The sequence below is a fragment of the Talpa occidentalis genome, unplaced genomic scaffold (assembly GCF_014898055.3).
Source record: "Talpa occidentalis isolate TD23 unplaced genomic scaffold, MPIMG_talOcc4v2.1 talOcc4.2, whole genome shotgun sequence".
Taxonomy (NCBI): domain Eukaryota; kingdom Metazoa; phylum Chordata; class Mammalia; order Eulipotyphla; family Talpidae; genus Talpa; species Talpa occidentalis.
In genome coordinates this window covers 48,860,273-48,882,400 of record NW_023602073.1, presented here as the reverse complement: position 1 = coordinate 48,882,400, position 22,128 = coordinate 48,860,273, and the positions used below count along the sequence as shown (strand labels likewise).

Sequence of the window (22,128 nt, the reverse complement as noted above, 5' to 3'; positions counted from 1 at the left end):
ATCCACACCAGAGCCTGAGGGGATCCCCTCCCCTGAGGGACCCACAGTCTCCTCCAGAGGAGGATTGTACATGGGCACAGAGGGCTTCTGGGGCCCAATCTCCAGGGGCAGAGGTCATGGACACGTCTCCAAAACAGCAGACAAAATATGGAAAGAGAGTCCCAGAAAGGGACTCAGGAGGGAAGAAGATGTGGGAGCCATCAGTCATGTCATAGAAGGAGACGTCCCTTGACATAGTCCAGGAAAACGCCCACCTTGTGGGGAACCTGCCTAAGGGGTAGCAAAGTACGAGGGCTAGTGAAGGCTTTGAAGACATTTTCAAACAGCCCCACAACCCAGAAACCATCCATGGGGGATGGAGCCTTGTATCTCATTTTCTCATCTTCCCTCCAGACCCCGAGCACCCACTCACTGCTGTCCCTACTCCTGACCTCCACTTCCCAGTAACAGCACCCTGATGTGATGCCCTCAAGACCCAAGCCAAAAATCCATTTTTCATGCCATCATGTTGCAGGTCATACTCTTCTTGTCAGGAGAGAGCACAATATTGGAATGGAAAGGACTTGGATCCAGAGTGACAGACCCTGCAGAGAGAGGGAACCATTACTCAAGGACTCCCCTGCTGCCCCATAGCAAGGGCACAACAACCTCAGCCCAGATACTTAGTTTTTTGGAGGAGGGTATGATCCCTAAAACAAGACTCTGGTGACCCTAGCCCACAGTCTACCAAGCAAGAGAAGGAAACAGAGACTTATTGGTGGTCAGAGATGTCACAGGACCATCCTGGGGACCAGCCTGGACTCCAAGGACTAAGGAGCTCCTTCAGCACGCATGACCAGTCACCCCAGGCCCAGCTGTGTGACGTCATAGCTGCACCCACCCCACCCCCACGGAGGGTGCAGAATCTGTGTCCACACAGAGAACAGAAGGAAAGGCCAGAAGCTGAGCAGCCCCAGAGAGAACAGAGTCACTCACAGGCCCGGAACTGCTCCTTCCGCCAATCTGCAAGAGACACACATGTCACGTGAGGGACTCTAGATACTCACACATCAGGGCCCACGCATAGTTTTCTATAAGACAGTAACAGAATTTACAGATGAAAATATTTGCAAACATTTAGTTGATGCATCTATCTTTTAGATTCACACATGCGCGCGCACACACACATCATGATGCAACCTTCCCCGACAGTTGAACCATAAAGCTGAATACCCAGGCTGGAGAGCCTGGACACCAACTGAACAAATGACCATCAACTTATACTTTTCAAGTCACCAGCCACAAGCCCATCCAGTACTGGGAGCCGCACTACTCATGTCGTCTGACAAAAGTCCTGGCACAGGGCAGATTTCTGAAAAATCAGGAATCTCGTTAGCTGACTCCAAGATTCTCCTCATTTGTTTATGGCTAGTTTCTACCATTGCTAAAATACGCATTTAATAGTAAAACTGCAAATACTGATCAATCACTGAATAACCAATTTGATGACAAATGGCACTGCATGATACAAATATTACATTTTTCATAAAATTAGTAGTCCTCTGCCAAAAAGGCAGCAATTCAACATTTGGCTTTTACATTAACCAGTGAAAAACTCTTCTGGAAACAAAAGGTTGTAAACATCTATCGCCAAGTCTTATAGAGATGTGGTCTTTTGAGGCAAGAGCTAATTGGAGAAAGAAATTCCTTTACTTTAAAGTTAAAGATAACAGTTGGGTGGCAGAGGCGAGCCATGCTCCAAGTATAAGAAAATTCCTGATAAACCAGGAGATGCTATAGTTGACTCCTGCTAAATTCTTCCTGTTTGTTTAGGGCTAATTCCCTTGGATGTGACAATTGGTATGGTAGCTGTTAGAGTATGCATTCAAGAATAAGTCAACAGCAATTTTGTGACTGGTTGAGCTAGTAATCACCGCAGCACAAATAATGCACTCGGAAATGGTCAATGTTACAACTACTGATATGTCACATATGGACCATTTTTGAGAATCAAAGGCTATAAACATCTCCGCCCCTGCCCCTGATAAAATATTTGTAGTTCTTTAGAACAACAACCAGCAACCTTATGGAAGAGGAAATTGCCCCCTGATCTTATAGTTAAATATGGAAACTAGGCTGACTAGATAAAGTAGAGTGATAGGTAGAAAACTCCTTGTTTAGATTAGGAGACTTTCTCCCTTAATTGAGAGTTGGGGGCTAGGGAAGAGTCAGTGTGGCTTGCCTGGCATTAACGCCCTCCAGGCCCTTGGTTCCTTAATATCAAATCAATATTAAAACAATATACTATAGATGATGATTTCTATATAAAAGCCTTCTGTTTTTTACTTTAATCAATTAGTTATATGTTAGTCTAAACTTTATAGGTTAGTTAGAAATAATCTCTTTGTTTCCCTTCTCCCAGGTAACTTCTTGCCCTTTGTTTCCTCAAGCCCTTAGTTAATTGTTCACCATGGCAAACTTAGAAATGTTAGTTGCAGACACATAGGCTTTTTGTTAGTAATACAGTAACTGTTGAATTGTTTAAAGTAAATAACTACTTTGAAAACATTTGTTTAGTGTTGCGAGCCAGCCGCAGCAGTCTGGGTGTCAGGGGTTCCTGAAGGATGGGAAGGCGTCTGCGCAATTGTAGAGAAAATTAGTAAGGAAAGGGGGAGAGGGAATGAGGAGACGCAGACACTTGATCAGGTGCTGACATCATCCTACTGAGGGTCTCAGTAGTCCTTTATTTATACCAAGCAAATCGTGAGTACACAAGCATAAGGTAGGAAGATAACAATTATCACATGTCCTTTTTCAGGAGCCGCCAAGGGTCTGTTTGCCTTCAGTCAGAGGTGTAACATTTATTATTCTTTGTCTTAAAGAAGGCACAGTTGCTAAACAAATGTTTTTAAAATAGTTATTTACTTTAAACAATCTAACAGTTATTGTATTACTAGCAAAAAGTGTAAGTGTCTACAATTAACATTTCTAAGTTTGCCATGGTGAACGATTAACTATGGGCTGAGGGAAACAAAGGGCAGGAAGTTACCTGGGGGAAGGGAGACAAAGGTGTGAAACCAAGCATAAATATTCTTAGCCATTGCTTTGTCATTTTGTGTGTAACTGCCATTTTAGAATTTCAGGTCTTGCAGGTCTTGCTGTCCCGGGAAAAGACTGCATTCCAGAGATAGTTTGGACCCTCACTCCACCCTTACTCTCTGGTCACCAATGAGGGTAAACTTGCTGTAATTGGAGCTGCAGGTTGGAGCTGCATCTTGGCCTGGCCAGTCAGCTTAGAATGATAGCCTGGCAAAGTTGGAGAACTCATCCTTGTAGCCAATGAGTAACTGCCAGCATAATTTAACCTTATTAAAAGACCCCTGCTTCCTTTGTTCGGGACTCTCGGTATCTGCCACTGCGTTGGTAGGTGCCTTGAACCCGGACTCGAGTCTGAAATAAACTCCCTTTTGTGTTTGCATCAGCTGTCTTTGGGTTCTTGGAGGCTATGCTCGCCAAGTCTGCTGACCTTGGGCACAACATTTTGGGGGCTCGTCCGGGATCGGCTAGCACAGACCCCAACCACCAAACAGCTGAAGGGAGCCATTAAAGCGTGCACGACGGGTGGGTGCCAATACTCGCCCAGGTAAGATTTGTTTCTAGTCTGCAGACCTGTATTTGCATTGAGTACCTGTGAAGTAGCCGGAAAAGGCTCAGGTGGACGCACTGATAAGAGCCTCCGGCGTGGACCGCGGGAGACATCCCCGGACCACCAGATTGTTTAGAAGCTGTTTGTGCTCAGTACCTGTAGCCAGGAGAGGCTCGGTGAATGCACTAAAGAGAGCCTCTGGCGTGGACCGTGGGAGACGTCCCCGGACCACCTGATTGGCTATCCCCTGTGGGGCAGCACTGGGGTAGCATTTGTGTTTGTACTGAGTACCTGTAAGGGGCCTGTTTGAAAAATTTGTTTTTGGTTCGTTTCTTGTAACTTTGGTGTTTGTCTTTACCCAGGGACCTCTGGTTTTGTTCCTGGTGTTTGTTGTCCTTGTTGCATTTGTGTGTTCGTAATCATGGGTCAGGCAATGCCTACTCCACTGTCTTTGGTCACAGTCAAGGCTAAAAGTAAAATGCTGGGGACTAATAAGTAAAGGGGTCCACCACAGCTGGCTGGTGAAAAAAACTGCCTCTGATCTCAATAAGCAACTGCCTGGACATTTTCTCCAGTGTTGAGATCATTGGTATGTCTCTGCTGCCTTCCAGCTGTGGGGAAATTAGACTCTCCCTTTGTTCACCTTAAAAAAAAAAAAAAAAACTGCTGTGTTACTTTGCACTTGCTAACTGAAAGGTTTGGTGTGGTAAAGAAAAGGAGAGCCAGGCTGAATTTCTCAAGGGAGAGAAAAATTTATTGCACCCCAGGCAGACCTCACATACCCAAGGTGGGGGTTAGCGAAGCTGTGTATGGCGGGAAAAAGTTTATAGGGCGGAGGGAGTTTCTTTGTCTAAACAACAACAAAAATTTGCCTTTTGTTTTAAAAATGTGCTTAGTCTCAGTGAGTCAGAACTAAAACAATGTAAAGCCAAATAATAATTACTTAAAAATACAAACTCAAAATGTTTTTCTTATTTAAGAAAGTTAGTACAAACTGCTTAACTTTGAAATTGTGGTCTTTGTTGGACTCTAGGTTTTAAAATAAGGGTTAAAAATTAAATACTTGTTCTATGAAAAAATTCTAACTTCTATGTTATTAAAGACCTGCTTGATATAAAAAGGATATTAAAAACTTGCCTACATAGATGTGTCAAACTTTTTAAAAAAAAATTGTTATTAAAGAACTGGAGTTTACTAAATTGTAGTTTCTCAGTGTTTTTGCAAATATAGGTAAAAAATAACTGTTTCTTTAAAATTGCACGTGGCCAAAAATTTTAAATAAATTAAGAGATCTCTTTGTTCTTGCTTTTTGCCTCCGGAGGATTAATTATAAATGGCGCCTATAGAAAATCCTAAATTTTGAAATCGTAATCTAAAATTGTGGTAAAAATAAACTAATTCAAAATTTAATGGTTTAAAGCATACATGCCTTAAGGTTTGAGTGTTAAAAAAATTTTGGTGCTTTGCTTTGTTTAAATGTGTTTACTTGTGCTATAGGAAAAAAATAATAATTAACCTGGCCTATGCTAACAAACAAACTTACTTATAGGCTTTTATCTAAACTTGTCTTGATAAGATCTTGTTCCAGGAAGACTAATCTACTTGTCTTTTCCCCTTGGAAAAAACAACATATAGTCTCCCAGTAAATGACTAGGTTTCTTTACAAAATTCAAGGTAACACCTAAAGCCATATGGACAAGTTACTGGAAAAATGTACATGGTATTAGGTATCTATTTTTTTCTTTTCTTTCTTGCTTTTGTCAATCTATCTGTAACAGGGTGGTCCCCAGGAAAGGGGGAGGTTCCAGGTTCCCTACCCCACCCAAGGGAGGGAGGAAGAAAACAGGATAAAAATCCAAAAAGAGACCTGAAGGAGGCGCATGGAGCCTAGAGACATGTGAAAAAACTGCGCTTGTCTTTTGGTCGTGGACTGGGTGACACAGATGTGGGTGAGACCCGTGGGGAGGTGACAATGGCAACTTTTATCTTGATTTTGATTTTGCTCTTTTCCTTCCGGGCTTGTCTGGTTGTTTCTAACCCTTTTCTGTGTGTCCCCACTGGAAGATGCTTTAGACTTGTTGCAGGCTTTGGGGCCTTGCTCTGGGCCAATCCCATTTGGACGGAGTTTTACCCACGAAGGAACCGGTAACTTTGGGTGCATAATTTAGAAACTAAATTCTTTGCCTTTCCTGTGTTGTTTCCTAATTGGAGTAAAGTTCCTTCCCATTAAAGTCTCATATGTTTTGTGTTGATGCAGCTGATGGCAAAACTATTTAGAACAGGCAGGTTTGCGGGGTCTGGGCTGCTCCTCTCCCTGCCCTGTAACATGTCTAGTGCTTGCCTAAAAAAAAAAAAAAAAAAAAATTAAAAATATGTCTAAGTTGTGCAGTCCAAAGAGATAATAAACAGCTATTACGATGTTTTACAATGCAGAAATTAGAAACCAAAATGTAATAATTCTGAATACAAGTAAAATAAAGGTAGTGCCTTATACTATTGTGTGTTTTTTTTTTTTTTTTTTAATTCTTTTCCCAGGAGTCCTGTATCTCTGTATTTTGGCTTTGACTCTATAAACTGTATAATGTAATGATTGTTTTTAATAGTCTGGACTCTGGTTAAAAATTAGTATAAAAATTTTAGCTTCTTAAGTAAATTTAAAAGTTTCAGTTTTGTATTTTATAAAATCCCTTGCCTTTTTGGTAATGCATTGCTGGATTTTGGTAATTGCCTATTCATTGCTTGGTTTAAAAAAAACCAACTCTTTTATCCCATGTGCCCCTGGCAAAGAGGTGTTATATGCAAAAGTGTGTATGTGGGAAATAGTAGCATTTTAGACACAGGACAGGTGAACAAGGTAAAGTAAAATGATTTATATCAAACACCTGTTTTATAGTTAATGACAAAAATGGTGGAAAACTAGTTAACTTGTTCACAAGAGAGGCAGCATGATAACTTTTGCATTTCCTGTATTTTTCTCTGCAGTATTATATGTACACACTGTGTAAAAAAATGTTATAATGTTTAATTGTTCAGAATTGGAAAAATATTATTCACTGTTTTGGTGTCACTTAATATCCAAGTGGTCTCTGGTCTCTATTTTATAGAGACTGTATAAAACCTATAAAAATGCATGATTAAAATATATATGTTTTAGCCAGCCTTGTTCTGACATCAGGTGCAGGCTCTGGAAACTAAATTAAGGGCCTAAAAAAAAAAAAAAAAAAATCCTTTTAACACTTTTATTGAATATGGCCTTCAAGGCCTACAGTAATATGGAGGAGACTAGCTAGACTAAAAAAAAAAAGGGAGAGAGGCAAGAAAAGGGCCCAGTAGATGGCAGTTGCCATCACAGTGCTCTGCCACCTCAGATTCACCCAAGGCCCCATGCGCCCTAGGGCATTCGGGACCTCAACCTCTCATGGGCTGCCAGCTTGCATCCACTGCCAGCAACCAGGACACCTCAGCTGCAAGAAGCTGTCCCCAGGGCCATGCCTTCGGTGCCATCATACAGGGCACTGAAAAGAGGGACTGTCCCTCTCTCCAGAGAGGGAGGGGGCCAGCCCAAACCATGGGCCATTATGGGAGGACAGGCTTGACGGTCAGCTGCCTCTGATGAAGAACCCAGTGCAGGAAAAGACCTTCTCTGAAGAAGCCCAGAGGTGAGACAAGCTCCCCTGTTTACTGTTTATATGAATAAGCCTCGGGTGACCCTAGAAGTGGCAGACAAAAAGATCATCTTTTTGGTAAATAAGGGGCCACTTGCTCTGCCTTACTCCAATTCTTTGGATTGACCTACTGGTCGGCTGTCCCCCTCACTAGTACAAATGGCCAGACTGAGCCAAGACACTTTATAGCACTGCTACCTTGCTCGCTATGAAGCTACTTGTTTGTACATTTTCAGTGGTTAAATAAAATACAGAATGGCTTTGTATTTTTTGTCATTGACAAAATTGCACCAGAAATGTTTATACAGGTATATTTTTAAAACCGTTTTATAAAACATAAAAATATAATTGTAAAGAATTTTTGTTTGCATGATCATGGTTGGCCAGGTCTCATCGTGCATTAATGTTGAGCATCGATGCACAGGAACTGTTCATTGTAAATTTTGGTTGGTACCGGTGAGTCTGTGATTTGGCAACTTGTCTGTTCACGTTTGAAAAAATTATGATGTAAAATTTCCATTTTCTGTAAAAATAGGTGCAATAATAGTCAAAGTTTTAATGTCCTGAGTCTTCATCTTGAAGGATTACCTCATTATGTTAAAATTTAATATTTTATGTACTAACATTTAAAGGGCCACATTTTAATAACTAAAGTAAAATTAAGTATGTATAAAACCCTAAAGCCCTAGACCTATTAATGGCTAAAGTTAAAAAAATTGTGACCTCCTTACTCTTGAACCTCATCACTCTTGAACTAAAATCTTTTGTTTTTGTTTTTCTCTTGCTTGGGCCTTACATCCTCAGTGCCTTCGTTTAGGTCATTTCTCGCCTGGAGACCATCGAACTATGACTCTTCCACTGTCCTTTCGAGGTCCCTAAGATCGTCGCCCTGCGGTGGAGCCCTGACTGTTTCCCCTCATCGCCCACTTTCAGCAGGAAGCAGTTACTGATCAGAACGACGCCCCTTTCCCTGACTGCAGTTAAGGGTTCCATTCGCAGAAGGGGAGGACTAAGACATAGGACAAGTTAGGGTAATTAGGCAGTTTTAGGGACAGTGCAGGAGGGGACCTCTGAAGAGTTTAGGAAGGCTTCAGAGATAAAAACAACTAAAGGAATGTGTTAACGTTGGCCTTGGTTTCCTTCAAGTGATAATGGAGAGTGTTTTAATTAGAGCAGCAGACTCACCTATGCAAGGAGAAAATGAGAAGGAATTGGTATTAAGACTGGTGGCGGCAGCCTGTTTTATTCAATAACTGATGTTTAGTGACCAGATGAATAACTCTGTGACTGGCTAACTAAAAAAAATCCCTTGTTTGAGCAGAGTAATTCTCATTTGTAACTGAAGATAATACCTCTTGCTGACTAGATAGATGGTTTAGCGTCTGATTTTCAGAGGTCGTGGTCTGAAATGACCCAGGAAAAAAGTCAATGTTTTGTATAAAAATGACAATTTTTCAACTTTGCTGGACCTATAAACCTGTAAATGAACAATACATAGCACATTATGTGTGGCTGAACTTAACCATAATTTTGAGACTGACCTACTGATAAAAGGCTTGGTAGCTGTGTTATAGAATAAATTTGTGCTTGGCCTGATACTACAGAACTCTGGTTATGTAAAGGTTTGAAATGGCTTAGTGTTTGTACAGGAGAAATAATATTTTAAGGTCTGGGAATCTTAGTTAATGTTAAAGCAGCTTTTTACTTCTGTAGTAGAAATGTTAGGGGGAAAAGACAACCTGTTTTATATCGGGGCTGCCCTATAACAGAAAGATACTCTGATGATGACATTGCAGATAAGTAAGACTGAGTAAGTTCCACTGAGACCTGTAAGGAATGCTGTGAACCAGTCAGCTGTGCCTGAATAGACTGGGTACCTGAAGGCCGCTGATGGTGTTTTGAGGCAGCAGTATCTGGCCTTACATCAATAAAAATCTCCTTAAAAAAAAAAACATAATTACAAACCATTCAGCTCATGGTCCTCCACTCCCGATGTGCTCCCCTCCCTCTTATTGATTCACATAGCTTTGCTTTGTAACAGTTCTTACAAAAAAAAAAAAAAAAATGGGGAAATGTGAAACCAAGCATAAATATTCTTAGCCATTGCTTTGTCATTTTGTGTGTAACTGCCATTTTAGAATTTCAGGTCTTGCAGGTCTTGCTGTCCCGGGAAAAGACTGCATTCCAGAGATAGTTTGGACCCTCACTCCACCCTTACTCTCTGGTCACCAATGAGGGTAAACTTGCTGTAATTGGAGCTGCAGGTTGGAGCTGCATCTTGGCCTGGCCAGTCAGCTTAGAATGATAGCCTGGCAAAGTTGGAGAACTCATCCTTGTAGCCAATGAGTAACTGCCAGCATAATTTAACCTTATTAAAAGACCCCTGCTTCCTTTGTTCGGGGCTCTCGGTATCTGCCACTGCGTTGGTAGGTGCCTTGAACCCGGACTCGAGTCTGAAATAAACTCCCTTTTGTGTTTGCATCAGCTGTCTTTGGGTTCTTGGAGGCTATGCTCGCCGAGTCTGCTGACCTTGGGCACAACAAAAGGAATTTTTTCTAACTAACCTACAAAGTTTAGACCAACATATAACTAATTGATTAAAGTAAAAAACAGAAGGCTTTTATTTAGAAATTATTATCTATATTGTTTTAGCTCGACCAGTCATAAAATTGCTGTTGACTTATTCTTGAATGCATACTCTAACAGCTACCATACCAATTGTCACCTCCAGGGGAATCAGCCCTAAACAAACAGGAAGAATTTAGCAGGAGTCAGCTATGGCGCCTCCTGGCTCATCAGGAATTTTCTTACACTTGGAGAATGGATCATGTCTGCCACCCAACTGCTATCTTAAAAGTAAAGAATTTCCTTCTCTAATTAGTTCTTGCCTCAAAGGACCACATCTCCATATTAAAGACTTGGCCAAGGGATGTTTACAGCCTTTTGTTCCCAGAAGTTTTTTCACTTGTTAATGTAAGGCCAAATGTTGACTGCCTTTTGGCAGAGAAAGACTAATTTTATAAAAAATGTAATAATTGTATTATGCAGTGCCATTTGCCATCAAATTGGTTATTGAGTAATTGATCAGTATTTGCAGTTTTACTTTTAAATGCATATTTTTAGCAATGGTAGAAACTAGCCATAAACAAATGAGGAGAATCTTGGAGTCAGCTAACGAGATTCCTGATTTTTCAGAAATCTGCCCCAAGCCCGGACTTTTGTCAGAGGACATGAGTAGCATGGCTCCCAATAGTTTAGCAACTGTGCCTTCTTTAAGACAAAGAATAATAAATGTTACACCTCTGCCGGAAGGCAAACAGACCCTTGGCTGCTCCTGAAAAAGAACATGTGATGATTATTACCTTCCTACTTTATGCTTGCGTACTCATGATTTGCTTAGTATAAATAAAGGACTGCTGAGACCCTCAGTAGGATGATGTCAGCACCCTGATCAAGTGTCCGTGTCTCGTTTCCCCTCCCTTACTATTTTCTCTACAATTGCGCCGATGCCTTCCCATCCATCCTTCAGGAACCCCTGACACCCAGGCTGCTGCGGCTGGCTCACAACAATCCAGCAAACTAGATTTTTTTGGAAAAGTTTTACAGGACATCAAAATGTTAAGGACTGAACGTGATTATAAAGAACTAAGAGAACTGAATGCACAGCTTCTCTCTGATGGAGGAGAAGCTACAACTCAGTGCAGGCCTGTGTATGGCTGATGCTCCTGCCCCTGGGAGCAAAGGCACAGCAGGGGCTGCCTGTGGAAGCCAAGAGATATGGAGCCTGGTAGTCAGAGCTTTATATTTTGTTTCCAAGTAAATCTCTTTGGCAAACAAAAAACAGTGAGAGAAAGAGAGACAGAGCTATACCTTGACTGAGCAGCACGTGGTGGTGACTGTGACATTGTTACAGGACAGGGAGAGGGGTAGCCCAAACCCCGCAAACCTGCCTATTTTAAATGGGTTCTGCCATCCGCCGCATCAACACAAAACATAGGAGACTTTAATGGGAAGGAACTTTAATACAACTAGGAAACAAGACAGGAAAGGCAGAGAATCTAGTTTCTAAATCAAGCACCCAAAGTTACCCGTCCCCTCGTTGGTAAAACTCCATCCATATGGGATTAGCCCAGAGCAAGGCCCCAAAGCCTGCACAAGTCCAAAGCATCTTCCAGTGGGGACCCACAGAAAAGGGTCAGAAACAACCAGACAAGCCTGGAAGGAAAAGAGCAAAATCAAAATCAAGATAAAAGCTGCCATGGTCACCTCCCCATGGGTCTCACCCACATCTGTGTCACGCAGTCCACGACCAAAAGGCAAGCGTATTTTCTTCACGTGTCTCTCGGCTCCATGTGCCTCCTTTAAGTATCCTTTTTGCTCTCCATCCTGATTTCTCCATTCCTCAGTCTCCTCTGCAGCTTCTTCTCTCCCTGCTCAGCTCCACCCTCCCTTGGGTGGGGCAGGGAACCTCCCCCTTTCCTGGGGACCACCCTGTTACAACATGAGTGAGGAGACTCAGGACACTCAGCAGAGGGTCCTGACCACTCAGGAGGGGTTGGAGAGGGCTCTAGGGGGAGAGATACATGCAGAATAGGGGACATGGACACACTGAGAGGATCAAGCACTAGTGACATCTCTCCACATTTTCATGGTGGTGGGAACAAACCATCCCTACAGATAGAGAAGAACATAAAAATATTGGATTGACTCATCTGTCTCCTACAAGAATAGCCCAGAGAGGTAGAAACTTCCAAAAGAAACCTCTCTGTAGGGCCTCCCCGGTGGCGCAGCGGTTGAGCGCTGGATTGCAAAGCTGCCCGCAGCCTCTGCAGCGCTGGTTCAATCCCCGGCTACTCCCCGGTCACCTGAGGAGGGTCCCACATGGCACGCAGACCTCTCCTGCCGCCCGCTGCTCCCCTCAGCAGTGTACTTCCGTCTTTCTGCCTGCTCTGCTCCCCGCTCTGGCTCTGGTGAATTCTCTCACCCTCCCACGCTTCTGACTGTACCCAGTGCTTGTATAAATAAATAAAAAAATAAAAAAAAAATCTAAAAAAAAAAAAAATACTGCAGGCACACACATGAAAGATTAATAAAAGGTTTATTTAAAAAAAAAAAAAGAAACCTCTCTGTAAAGCAGAGTAATGGCTCCAGAGATGTACATGTCCTCATCCCATGAACCCATAAATATGTGTCCTTAACAGAGAAAAGAGAAATCTGCAGGTGGGACAGAGATGGGGACCAGGAAAGGGGAGATTATTGATGATTACCAGGTAGAACCAATCACATGAGCCTTAACAGCCGTGACCCTGCCCCTTTGCTCAGAGACAGTCACATGGTGACGGCAGCAGGGCCATAAAGAGGGTGCACTGCAAGCTGTGTAGACAGAGGATGGGGTCTCTAGTCAATGCAGGGGACCCTAGATCCTGGGAGAGGAAGGGGCTCCTAGAAGGAAGGAGCTGCCAGACCCTGGAGTTAGTCCCAGGACACAGTCTCAGGTGTCTGCCCTGCAGGCGTGTGAGATGATAAACTGTGTGGGTGACGCTGCTTAGGGTGTGGTGACGTGGGTCAGCAGCAGATGGAGCTCTCATGCCCCATGTGGGGGCCCAGGCAACCTGAGGGCCCTGGCAGGGGAGGGTCTGGAGGGAGCACCAGGACCCCATGATGCTTGTGGAGAGATGAGGACCCAGGAGTATCACCTGCTCTAGGGGAGGTGGAGGGAGAGAGAGGGGCCTGGAGAGCAGGCAGGGAGGGAAGGATGGGTGAGGAGAGGAGGACAAGGACATTGGGCAGGAGGAAGGAGCCAGAAGATTTATCAATTTGCTGAGCAGAGACAGACCCAGACCCTGACTCTGCTGTGGAGGGAGGGTCACCCACAAGCCCTAATGACCCGACGGGATGTGCCTGCCCCCCTCAGCAGGTACCACACAGGCTCTTAGACCAGTGGCCCCAGGGGAGCCCCTGAAATGACTGAAAGAGGAGCACAGACCTCTCTACCCCAAAGCCCCAAGGCCATGTCATCCCCCACCCCACACCTGCCTGGGAAGGAGGAAGCAGGTCATTCCCCAACACTCAGGTCAGACACAGCAAGACTCTGAGAGGTCGTCAGGGGAGAGCCTAAGCTTCCCAACCGTGTGAGCAGAGAGGCGGAGAGAGGAGAATCCAGGATCCACATTTTCAGGAATAAGAAACAACATCTTCTTGTGCACATGGTGTGTAAATGTGTGACACCAGCCGCACCTGCACAAGCTCACTCAGAGAAACTGGCATTTCCATCTTTGTTGAATTGTTTGGTAAGAAACAAGAACATGTAGGGGCCTCCCTGGTGGTGCAAGTGTTTAAGATGCAGCACTATGAAGCTAGCCACAGCCACTGCAACATGAGTTCGACCCCAGGGAGCTACCCACATGGCTCAGCAGACCTCTCCTGTCTCTCCTGCTGCTCCCCTCAGCAGTGTATTTCAGTCTGTCTGCCTGTTCTGCTCCCTACTCTGTCTCTGATGAATCCTCTCACCCCCCACAATTCTGGCCTGTACCCCAGTTCTTGTATGCATAAATAAAGAGATCTTTAAGAAAAAAGACAAAGGAAACAAAAACATGTAAAATGACTGGGTAGCCCGGTGACCAACTTGAGGAAAAATGGGATTTTAAATTTACCAGTCTTCATCCAAGACAGTAGGTGACATACAAATACAACTTCATAACTCTTGCATTATATTAAAAAAAAGAGGGAGTAGAGAAGGAAAAAAAGTGGCAGAAGGAAGAAAAGGAGAAAAGAGAGGTGGCATTTAATTTGAGATACAGCCTGTCCAATACTGTTTATACAGTTCACTGCTCTAGTCAGTTAATTTTATGGCATACCTTTACCCAAAAATTTCTGTTTAGTTTACAAATAATATGAGATCACACATGTATCCATCTGAGAACCTGTCAATATGAAACTGTTATTTCTAGTGTATTAATGGCATTTCTTTAAAAATAAAAAGGGGGGTATGCCAAAAAAAAAAAAAAAAGGCCTATGCTAAAATGCATGACACATGATTTCAGCAGAGGCTGGAATGATGTAAAGACAACTCTGTGATTCTCACTGTGTGAAAATGAGTCCCCAGGAGAACCAGGGAGACTCTCAGGAGGGTCCTCACACCTCTGGTCCCCAGGACCCTTCCCCACAGCCCCCCTCTCTGTGTCTGTGTCCAGGACCATAAACAAACCCCTGAGCAGGGAAAGGGCATGTGACTCAGGCTCAGGAGGCTCAGATCTCCCTTCACCAGCATCTCTGACCTTCCCTGCAGGACCCGGCGCAGACCCTCCCTGGGGAACTGGGCAGGAGGTGGAGGAGGGCGGAGCACCTATTAGGCCACTCACTTAGATGACTGCCTCAAAAATGTTTTTTTAAAACATAAGTTTTTTTTAAATACTTCAAAAAGGGGTCAAGGGGCCCATTCTATTTTATGACCAAACGTGGCACTGCCTCTCCTCTGCCCACACTCAAACATAGAGGCTGTGACCTTTGGCCTCACTTCAGTCCCTCTGTCCATCCAAACCTCTAGAAGGCACTTCTCCCACACACCTCTCTGCTTCCTTCCATGTCTGCTCTTCCTCCATACAATGTTTTTTCCTAATTTTCCCGCAACACATAATCTGGGAAACAATTAAAGTGATTCAAGTTTCTTCCTTTTCCAATCCTCATACCTTAACACCAAAAAAATAATAATGATCCCGGGCCTCCCCTGGTGGCACAGACTATTGAGTACCACACTGTGAAGCTGTCCGCAGCCTCTGCAGTGCTGATTCCATTCCAGCCAGCCAGTGAGGGTCCCACATGGCACAGCAGACCTCTCCTGTCGTGCTCACTGCTCCCCTCAGCAGTGTACTTCGTCAGTCTGCCTGTTCTGTTCCCCACTCTGTCTCTGGTGAATCCTCTCACCCTCCCATGCATCTGGCCTGTACCCTGGTTCTTGTATAAATAAATAAATCTTTAAAAAAATAATAATAATGATCCTAAGCATTTCAGAGAATTCTCCTAAAACAGAAGGTGATGGTTTTGAACACTTATATATTACATTTTTAAATTTGTCACACACACACACAGGGTTTTACATGTAATTTCAGACCTTTCACATACCCCACTCGGGAGTGATAAACACCCCAGAAGCTCTGACCTGGACTCAGAACACCTGCTCTAAACAACTGATTCCTCAGCAACCAAAAAGGCTTAGAGGGAAAATCCCATTTGACATGAACCAGAGCACGAGGAGACAGAGAACCAAGGAAAACAGGAAAAACCAAAACTAGATCCAAAATAGAATGGGATCCTGGACCCATGAGGATCCATAACCAAGGACCCCTTAGCAAGACCTGACTCTTACACAGACAAGCAGAATTCCTGAAACCTTCTGCAGAACAGCAATTCCTCACCCACAGAGTTGTCCCTGCTGCAGCCTCTCCTCACACTGACCCCACCCTGTCCCCACCCACAGGAAGACCAGGTGACAGAGGGTCAGAGAGTGTCCTGACCCAACATGACCTGTAGGGAGGACGGGGCAGGTGGAGGTAGGTCTGTGCTCACAAGTGGGGGGGGGGGGGCTGCAGTTCTCAGGAGGCTCCAGAGTGAAAGGAGGCCAGGAAACCCAACCCCTTCCTGGTGGGGTCCCCTGATAGAGAAGGGGCAGAAGGGAGGTTTGGAGGGGGTCTCAAGACCCTCAGGGCCACTCACCTGCGTACAGCTGGGCCTTCCTCCAGGCTGGAAGGGAACACACAGGTGAGACCTCAGCACAACCTCCTGCTCATGTGATCCAGGGGCCCTGGTCTCCCCCTGTTCTACATGTGAGACTCTCAAGCAGGTGGGGGCTGAGGGGAGAGTCTAAGAGGTCATGACCTCCTGCCCTGTGCAGACAGGGGGTGGTTGGAAACCTTGGGTCAGGTCAGGAGCCTGCAGGACAGACTGATCCTGCCCTGCCTGGTGCTGCTGTGCGGCTTTAGGCAAATCACTGAACCACTCTAGGCCCCATAAACCTTCAAAAACTCGTTTCACCTGCTACTCGGAATAGTATACAGTCAAAACTGTATACAATTTTTTAATGTGTATATAACTCCATAAGGATGATATTCAGTTTTCTCTGGAAACTAACACTAAGATAAAATAAAAACACATGTACATAGACCAGCTCCACAGTAGAAGTGGCCCACATTTCTCAGATAAAATATTTCTAGAGATAAACACTCTCTGGAAGATGGAAAGTCTCCCCACCCCCTCCCACCCCTTGTCCCATCACTATTGATCAGCATCTTCAGGAGCAGAGAGAACAGACTCTCCTTGGGTGGGGTTTGGGGAGAGAGGGCAGGAGGAGGTCACACTCCTAAACTTCAAGAGCCCAGTTATTTATGAGATCTCAGAACAGCTGGCTGTTGCTTCCAGGTGCTGACCAAGAACAAGATGCATTGAGGGCTAGAAAGCCAGCACCATGGTGGGACGGTCGGGGTTGAATGGGAACAGGATGCAGGAGACTCCAGAGGTCACCACCCCACAGGATCCCCACAATGGCAGAAACAGCACCCAGATCTGGGAGAGCTCGGAAGAAGTGTTCTACCTCTCACCAACTACTACCCACATGTCTGTGCTCATACAGACAAGGGGAGGGACCCCTGAGCACAGGGGACAGGGACCCAGGACACCTGGAACATCACTCACCAGCCAGGTAAGCTGCCTTCCTCAGGCCTGAAAAGAAACACAGGGAACAGGTGAGCTAAGAATGAGAATGTCTCCTGGGAAGGGGACACAGAGAATTCAGGAGGGAGAGCAGAACTTACCTAGAATTTCCTGGAGTTCATCTAAAAGAGAATGAAAACAATATGCAAAAACTCCATCCTTAAAAAGAAAACTTGTGTGCCTAGAGAACCAATAAAAAGACCCTCTCTCTGACCTATAAGGTCCATCATCAGACCCATCCAACCTCCAAGCTCCTCTGTCCTCTCTGGGTCTCCTCAGCCTCCTGCACTGACCTCCCTGCAGAGTGGACTCTGGGCTCTGGCTCTGTGGTCAGCTTGTCCCTCTCAGCACCCACTGCACACTCACCAGCCTGGACCTTACCTGTGTCCTTCAGGGCCTCCTCCTTGGTCTGTCTGTCCTGCTCCTTCGCCTGGTGCAAATTCCTCTGTTCCTGCAGCTCCCGCATCTGTGTGGAATGTTCTCTCTGGGTGTAGCAGGCAGCCCCCAGGAGCAGGAGCAGCAGCAAGGGCAGGATCACCAGGAAAGCCAGCTTCCAGGGAGAGACCCGCGGGAAGAAGGGCTCTGCAGACAGACCCCACAGAGACCCCATCAGGACACAGCCTAGGACACTCCAGCCCAGCACCCTGGGGATGCCGGCCCCTCCCTCTGACCCTGCAGGAAGTGGGGAGGGGGGTGCAGCTCTGACCTGGGATGACAATGGCCATGGCTTTCTCCTGGCTCAGGGTGGGATTGAGGATGGAGCAGGTCACGCTCCCCGCAGAGCTGTCTCTCACCACCAGAGCAGCCTCCACACTGAACAGCCCCTCAGTGTCCTGGGTGTAGACCTTGGAGAACTCCAGGAACTGCTCCCCACAGGGGTGTCTCCACTGCACCTGGGGCTCCGGGAACCAGCCCGAGGCTGTGCACGCCACGCGCACCCCATCCTCCTCTGACCCCGTGATGTGCACTTGGGGGGCAGAGCCCACACCTGCAGAGGGAAGATGAGAGAGCGCCAGGTTGGGCAGGGCCCTCCTGTGCACACCTCCAGGGGAGGCTGTCAAGGTGTATTCTGGAGGGTCTGGGGAGATAGGAACGAGATTGCCCTGACACAGAGACCAGAAAGAAGGAGCATGAGAGTCTGGAAGGACCTGGGCTCCTCACCCAGCCCTGCAGGTAGAAAGATGATGCCCACAGGAGAGGAGAAGGAATGTCACGTCTCTGTCTCCAAACATATAAATCCTAAGGATAAATACATCAAGGATAAAACTCCAGATCAAACTCCAGATCAAACTCCAGATCCAGAGGAACAAGGCATGTGCTACCAAATTTTCAAGGGTTTAATTGATACCGAGGCCTACATTTTGTCAACATAAAATCTTTTTTGAGTGGACTTCTCCAGTTAACAAAAAATATTTGAAATTGGAAGATTTGTGGAATAGATGTTTTTGCATGTTTTAATCACCCAAAATTCTTCTGTACCAAACTGGTCTTCCGGTCTTCTGTGATTCAGGGAGAGGGAATCTCCCCAAGAGAGACTGTTCCCTGAGCTCTAGCCCCACAGGTCACCACCTCTCATAAGGGCTGTTCCCATCATTCATTCTCTCTCTGGGCTCTTCCTCTCTCTCTCTCTCTCTCTCTCTCTCTTTCTCTCCCCCCGCCCTCTTTCTTATCTCCTCTTCTCCTCTCCTCTACCCTCCCCTCTCATAGTTTACAAGTGTTTGGTCATGATTGCTAATCTCTACCTTTCTACCTATTATTTTTTATAATTTTGTAAATATTCTCAAATCTTTGTAGAATGTCTTTTCTTTCCCTGTTACAAGAGTGCACTTCAAAGTCCATAAACAACTTCTCACCTGCACCCCAGAGCAGCTCCTCCTACAGCTCCATTTCATCTGCTCTGGGGACTCAACAGGAGTCTCCTGCTTGGCAGCCCCAATCCTCATGTTCCTCACTCAGCTCCCTTCAGCACGGGACAGTCCAGACTTCCTCTTGAAACCACCTCCATCTTCTTTGCTTTCTCTTATCTTGAGGGTGGTTTGTTACACCACAGACCCCCTGCTGAGCCTCTTTCCTGACTTTTCTCCCTGAACCTACTCCTTGAAGGCAGCGCAGTCCCAGGGTCCAGTCCTCCAAGCCCCATCTTATCTCACACCCTCTCCAGGGCATCTTCTCCCTCAACTTCTGTATCTCCTCATACATCACTTCCAGATTTCAACTCACCAGCTCTCCGACCTACCCCATAGATCCATCTCTGTGGTATATCTACCAGGATTCCGCTCATGAACTTCACACTCACAATTCTACATCAGAACTCATGCTTTTGTCTCATCTGTGCTAAGATGGTAATAAAAATACCCCTAATTCTTCATGCTTCTACCTCATACTCTGGCACCTACATTTCAATTCCTCACATTCTGACTCTGAAATCAGGCAGGTGATATGTCTCTAATGAGAGATCATTTGAGTCAAGCAGGTTTAGAGTGCTGGCCCCATGGGTCTTTCCTCTGCCATCTCCATGGAAGGACATCTCAGTCCAGGTGCTGGAGGATGAGCTCATGGAGCAGGGCCTGTCACCAGCCTTTCCAGCTGATGCTGTCCTCCCACAACCAGGAGTCAGTGACGATTCATGTAACAAGCTCAGCTAAGGTTCACGTGGTGACCTTTTTATCTGACCAAAGATAAATGAGTGAGGCCACTTGAGATTAGTCAAGTCCCCCCCAGGTTTTCTGAAGTTCTCACAGGCCCAATGTAATACAAATCCATTACTACAGGCCACCAATACATTTCTCTGTGGTTGTTTTTTACACAGCATCATTATGGTGATAGATAACTGATACATATCACAATGTTCCTAACATTAAATAATACACACACAAAACTTGGAAACCTTTGTGATCCAAGCTTCCCCCATTGAACTCTCAGTCCCAATTCTAAGCATCCATTTGGGTTTTGTATCTAATCCTCACTGATGACTGACCTCCCGTCCACCCACCACCACAATGAGAAGTCAGGCATCCTCCTCCCCACCCCATACACAACTCCATGCCTCCAGACTTCCTCCCCTCCATTCTCCTCCTATTACTCCAGAGTCTACATTCTAAGAACTGTTCTGCTGAAAATATTCGTCAGTTCCACATCCAAACACCATAACTCAGCACCCCGAGTCTTCTCTCTGCAACTGCCTTCTTCCCGACCCTCTTCTTTCTTTCTGCTTCCCTCACAATTTTTACCAAATGGTGCCTTCAAAGTCCCGCACTCCAAACCCAAGAATCTAACTGCTATTAACCACAATCCCCATGCTCCATGGGCTCCATCATCCTTTCTTCTGGTCTAGGGGTTTTATGGAATCTTGTTTGATAGAATGAAGGCCCAGGTCAAGGTCTACTTCCTATATATTTTTATGACCACCTTTGATAGCACTGAGCAACTAATCTCAACCCATGTTTCCTGTACCCATGACATCTTTTTATAACAGTATTGTTACCTCTTAACACCCTGTTTCCACACACTCTGCCACCAGCCATGAGGACTCCATGGGAGCCAAGAATACACAAAACACACATTCACCCCAGATCACCCACACTCACTATTCCCTCCACACAGAAGTAGCGTTTCCAGTGATTTACATCATGTTCGTTAAAGCTAACAGTGCTGTAGGAAAGTGGTTAAGGGCATAACTCCTAAGAGTTTTTCTTAATCTAGAAAGGTTTCCCGTTTTGCTTCTTTTACTTGTCTTTTTACTATATTTAAATTGGAATATGGATGTTAGTTAACCTATTTTGACAATCATCTCACTATAAGTATAAATCAAATTATCATTCTCTATGCCTTAGACTCACACAATGATGTATATTAATTGTTTCTCAGTAAAACCGGGGGGAAAGATACACCAGATATCTGCTTAACTAAATTCCCATTTCCTCTGAGTATTTGCCAGATGGGACCAACCTGAGCTCCCATTTGCTGTTAAAACTTGCAAAATCCCCGATTCACATGGCTGGTCTGGTCCATTGCCACTGTGCAATGTAGCATCTTATTCTCATCATTTATTTCTTCCTAAAATCATTTATAACCTGTTTATTTATTATAATTGTTCTATCTCCCACTTGAAAGCAAACTCATGAGTGAAGAACTTGGTTAGATTCACTGATGGATCCAACTGCTTAGAACAGACCCAGACATACAGTAGGTCTTCTGTATATTTATGTTTAATACAACAAAGAATTAATAACTCTTTTCTTCTGCATAAATGAAATGAGAGACTAAATTATATTGTCTTTAGCTTCTTCCCAGCTACTAAATTCCTGCACTGAGAAGCCTAACCATGTTACCAACCTGCCACCTCTAACTCCAAACTGGCTTGCTCATAGAAGTCTCCATCTCTGAAGCTGCAGCCATTGACAGGCCATTGTCAGCAGCCTGGACCTTGTGGATGTGAACAGCAGCCTCCCCCTTGCTGAGTAATTCTTCCACAAGTAAGGTCCGCTCTGCATACTGGACCATCAGCTCCTCATTCCGCTCCTGTTGATCTTGATAGATGAACACCGATTCCAAGATATTGGACCGAAACCACCTCAACTCCATGTTCTCTGCACTCATGACTGGGTCCAGGAAGCAGGACAGTGTGACGTCCTCACTCAGTATGGCCACAATGGGGTCCGAGGGGGCAATCACATGGAACTGTTCTGTGAACACACATGGGAATTAGAAAGGTTGAGACACACACACCAAAAGCAGAGAACACAAACCATCACTGCGGGTGGTCCAGGAAGATTGAGGGAAATTGTCTAATGAGAAGACAGCTGACCTGAAGGTTGAGCAATGAGACCTCAAGAGGATGTGAATTCACAAGAAGTGAACAGCTCTCCAATATGCAATTTCAAAGATTTGAAAGATCTTCCTGTAAGGTAGGAGTTAAATATTGAAATAAAATCAAACACGTGGGAGAAAACAGACAACGGTTAATCACAGAGCTACAACAAAATTCAGAATAATATAGTAATGGACTAAGAAATAAAGTTAATGAACAGAAATAAAATTTGAAGCTTTCAATAATAAAATAACAGAGATGTAGGATGTACAAATATCAACAGAGAAGATACAAATTTGGAGAAAGCTATTGGAGCAAAATAG

General features: G+C 44.8%; 1 protein-coding gene across 1 annotated transcript in view; it reads right to left on the bottom strand.

Moving 5' to 3' along the window:
* Window positions 1-284: 284 nt before the first annotated feature.
* LOC119251352 (butyrophilin-like protein 2) overlaps window positions 285-22,128 on the bottom strand; it is a 296,120-nt gene continuing 274,276 nt past the window's right edge. The window contains exons 12-18 of the mRNA XM_054698669.1: window positions 17,702-17,983; window positions 17,377-17,577; window positions 17,097-17,117; window positions 16,978-17,004; window positions 16,003-16,029; window positions 976-1,002; window positions 285-584 (exon numbers count right to left, since the gene is read on the bottom strand). Of these exons, the coding sequence (XP_054554644.1) occupies window positions 496-584; window positions 976-1,002; window positions 16,003-16,029; window positions 16,978-17,004; window positions 17,097-17,117; window positions 17,377-17,577; window positions 17,702-17,983 (674 nt within the window). The 3' untranslated portion in view covers window positions 285-495. The remainder of the gene's footprint in view (window positions 585-975; window positions 1,003-16,002; window positions 16,030-16,977; window positions 17,005-17,096; window positions 17,118-17,376; window positions 17,578-17,701; window positions 17,984-22,128) is intronic.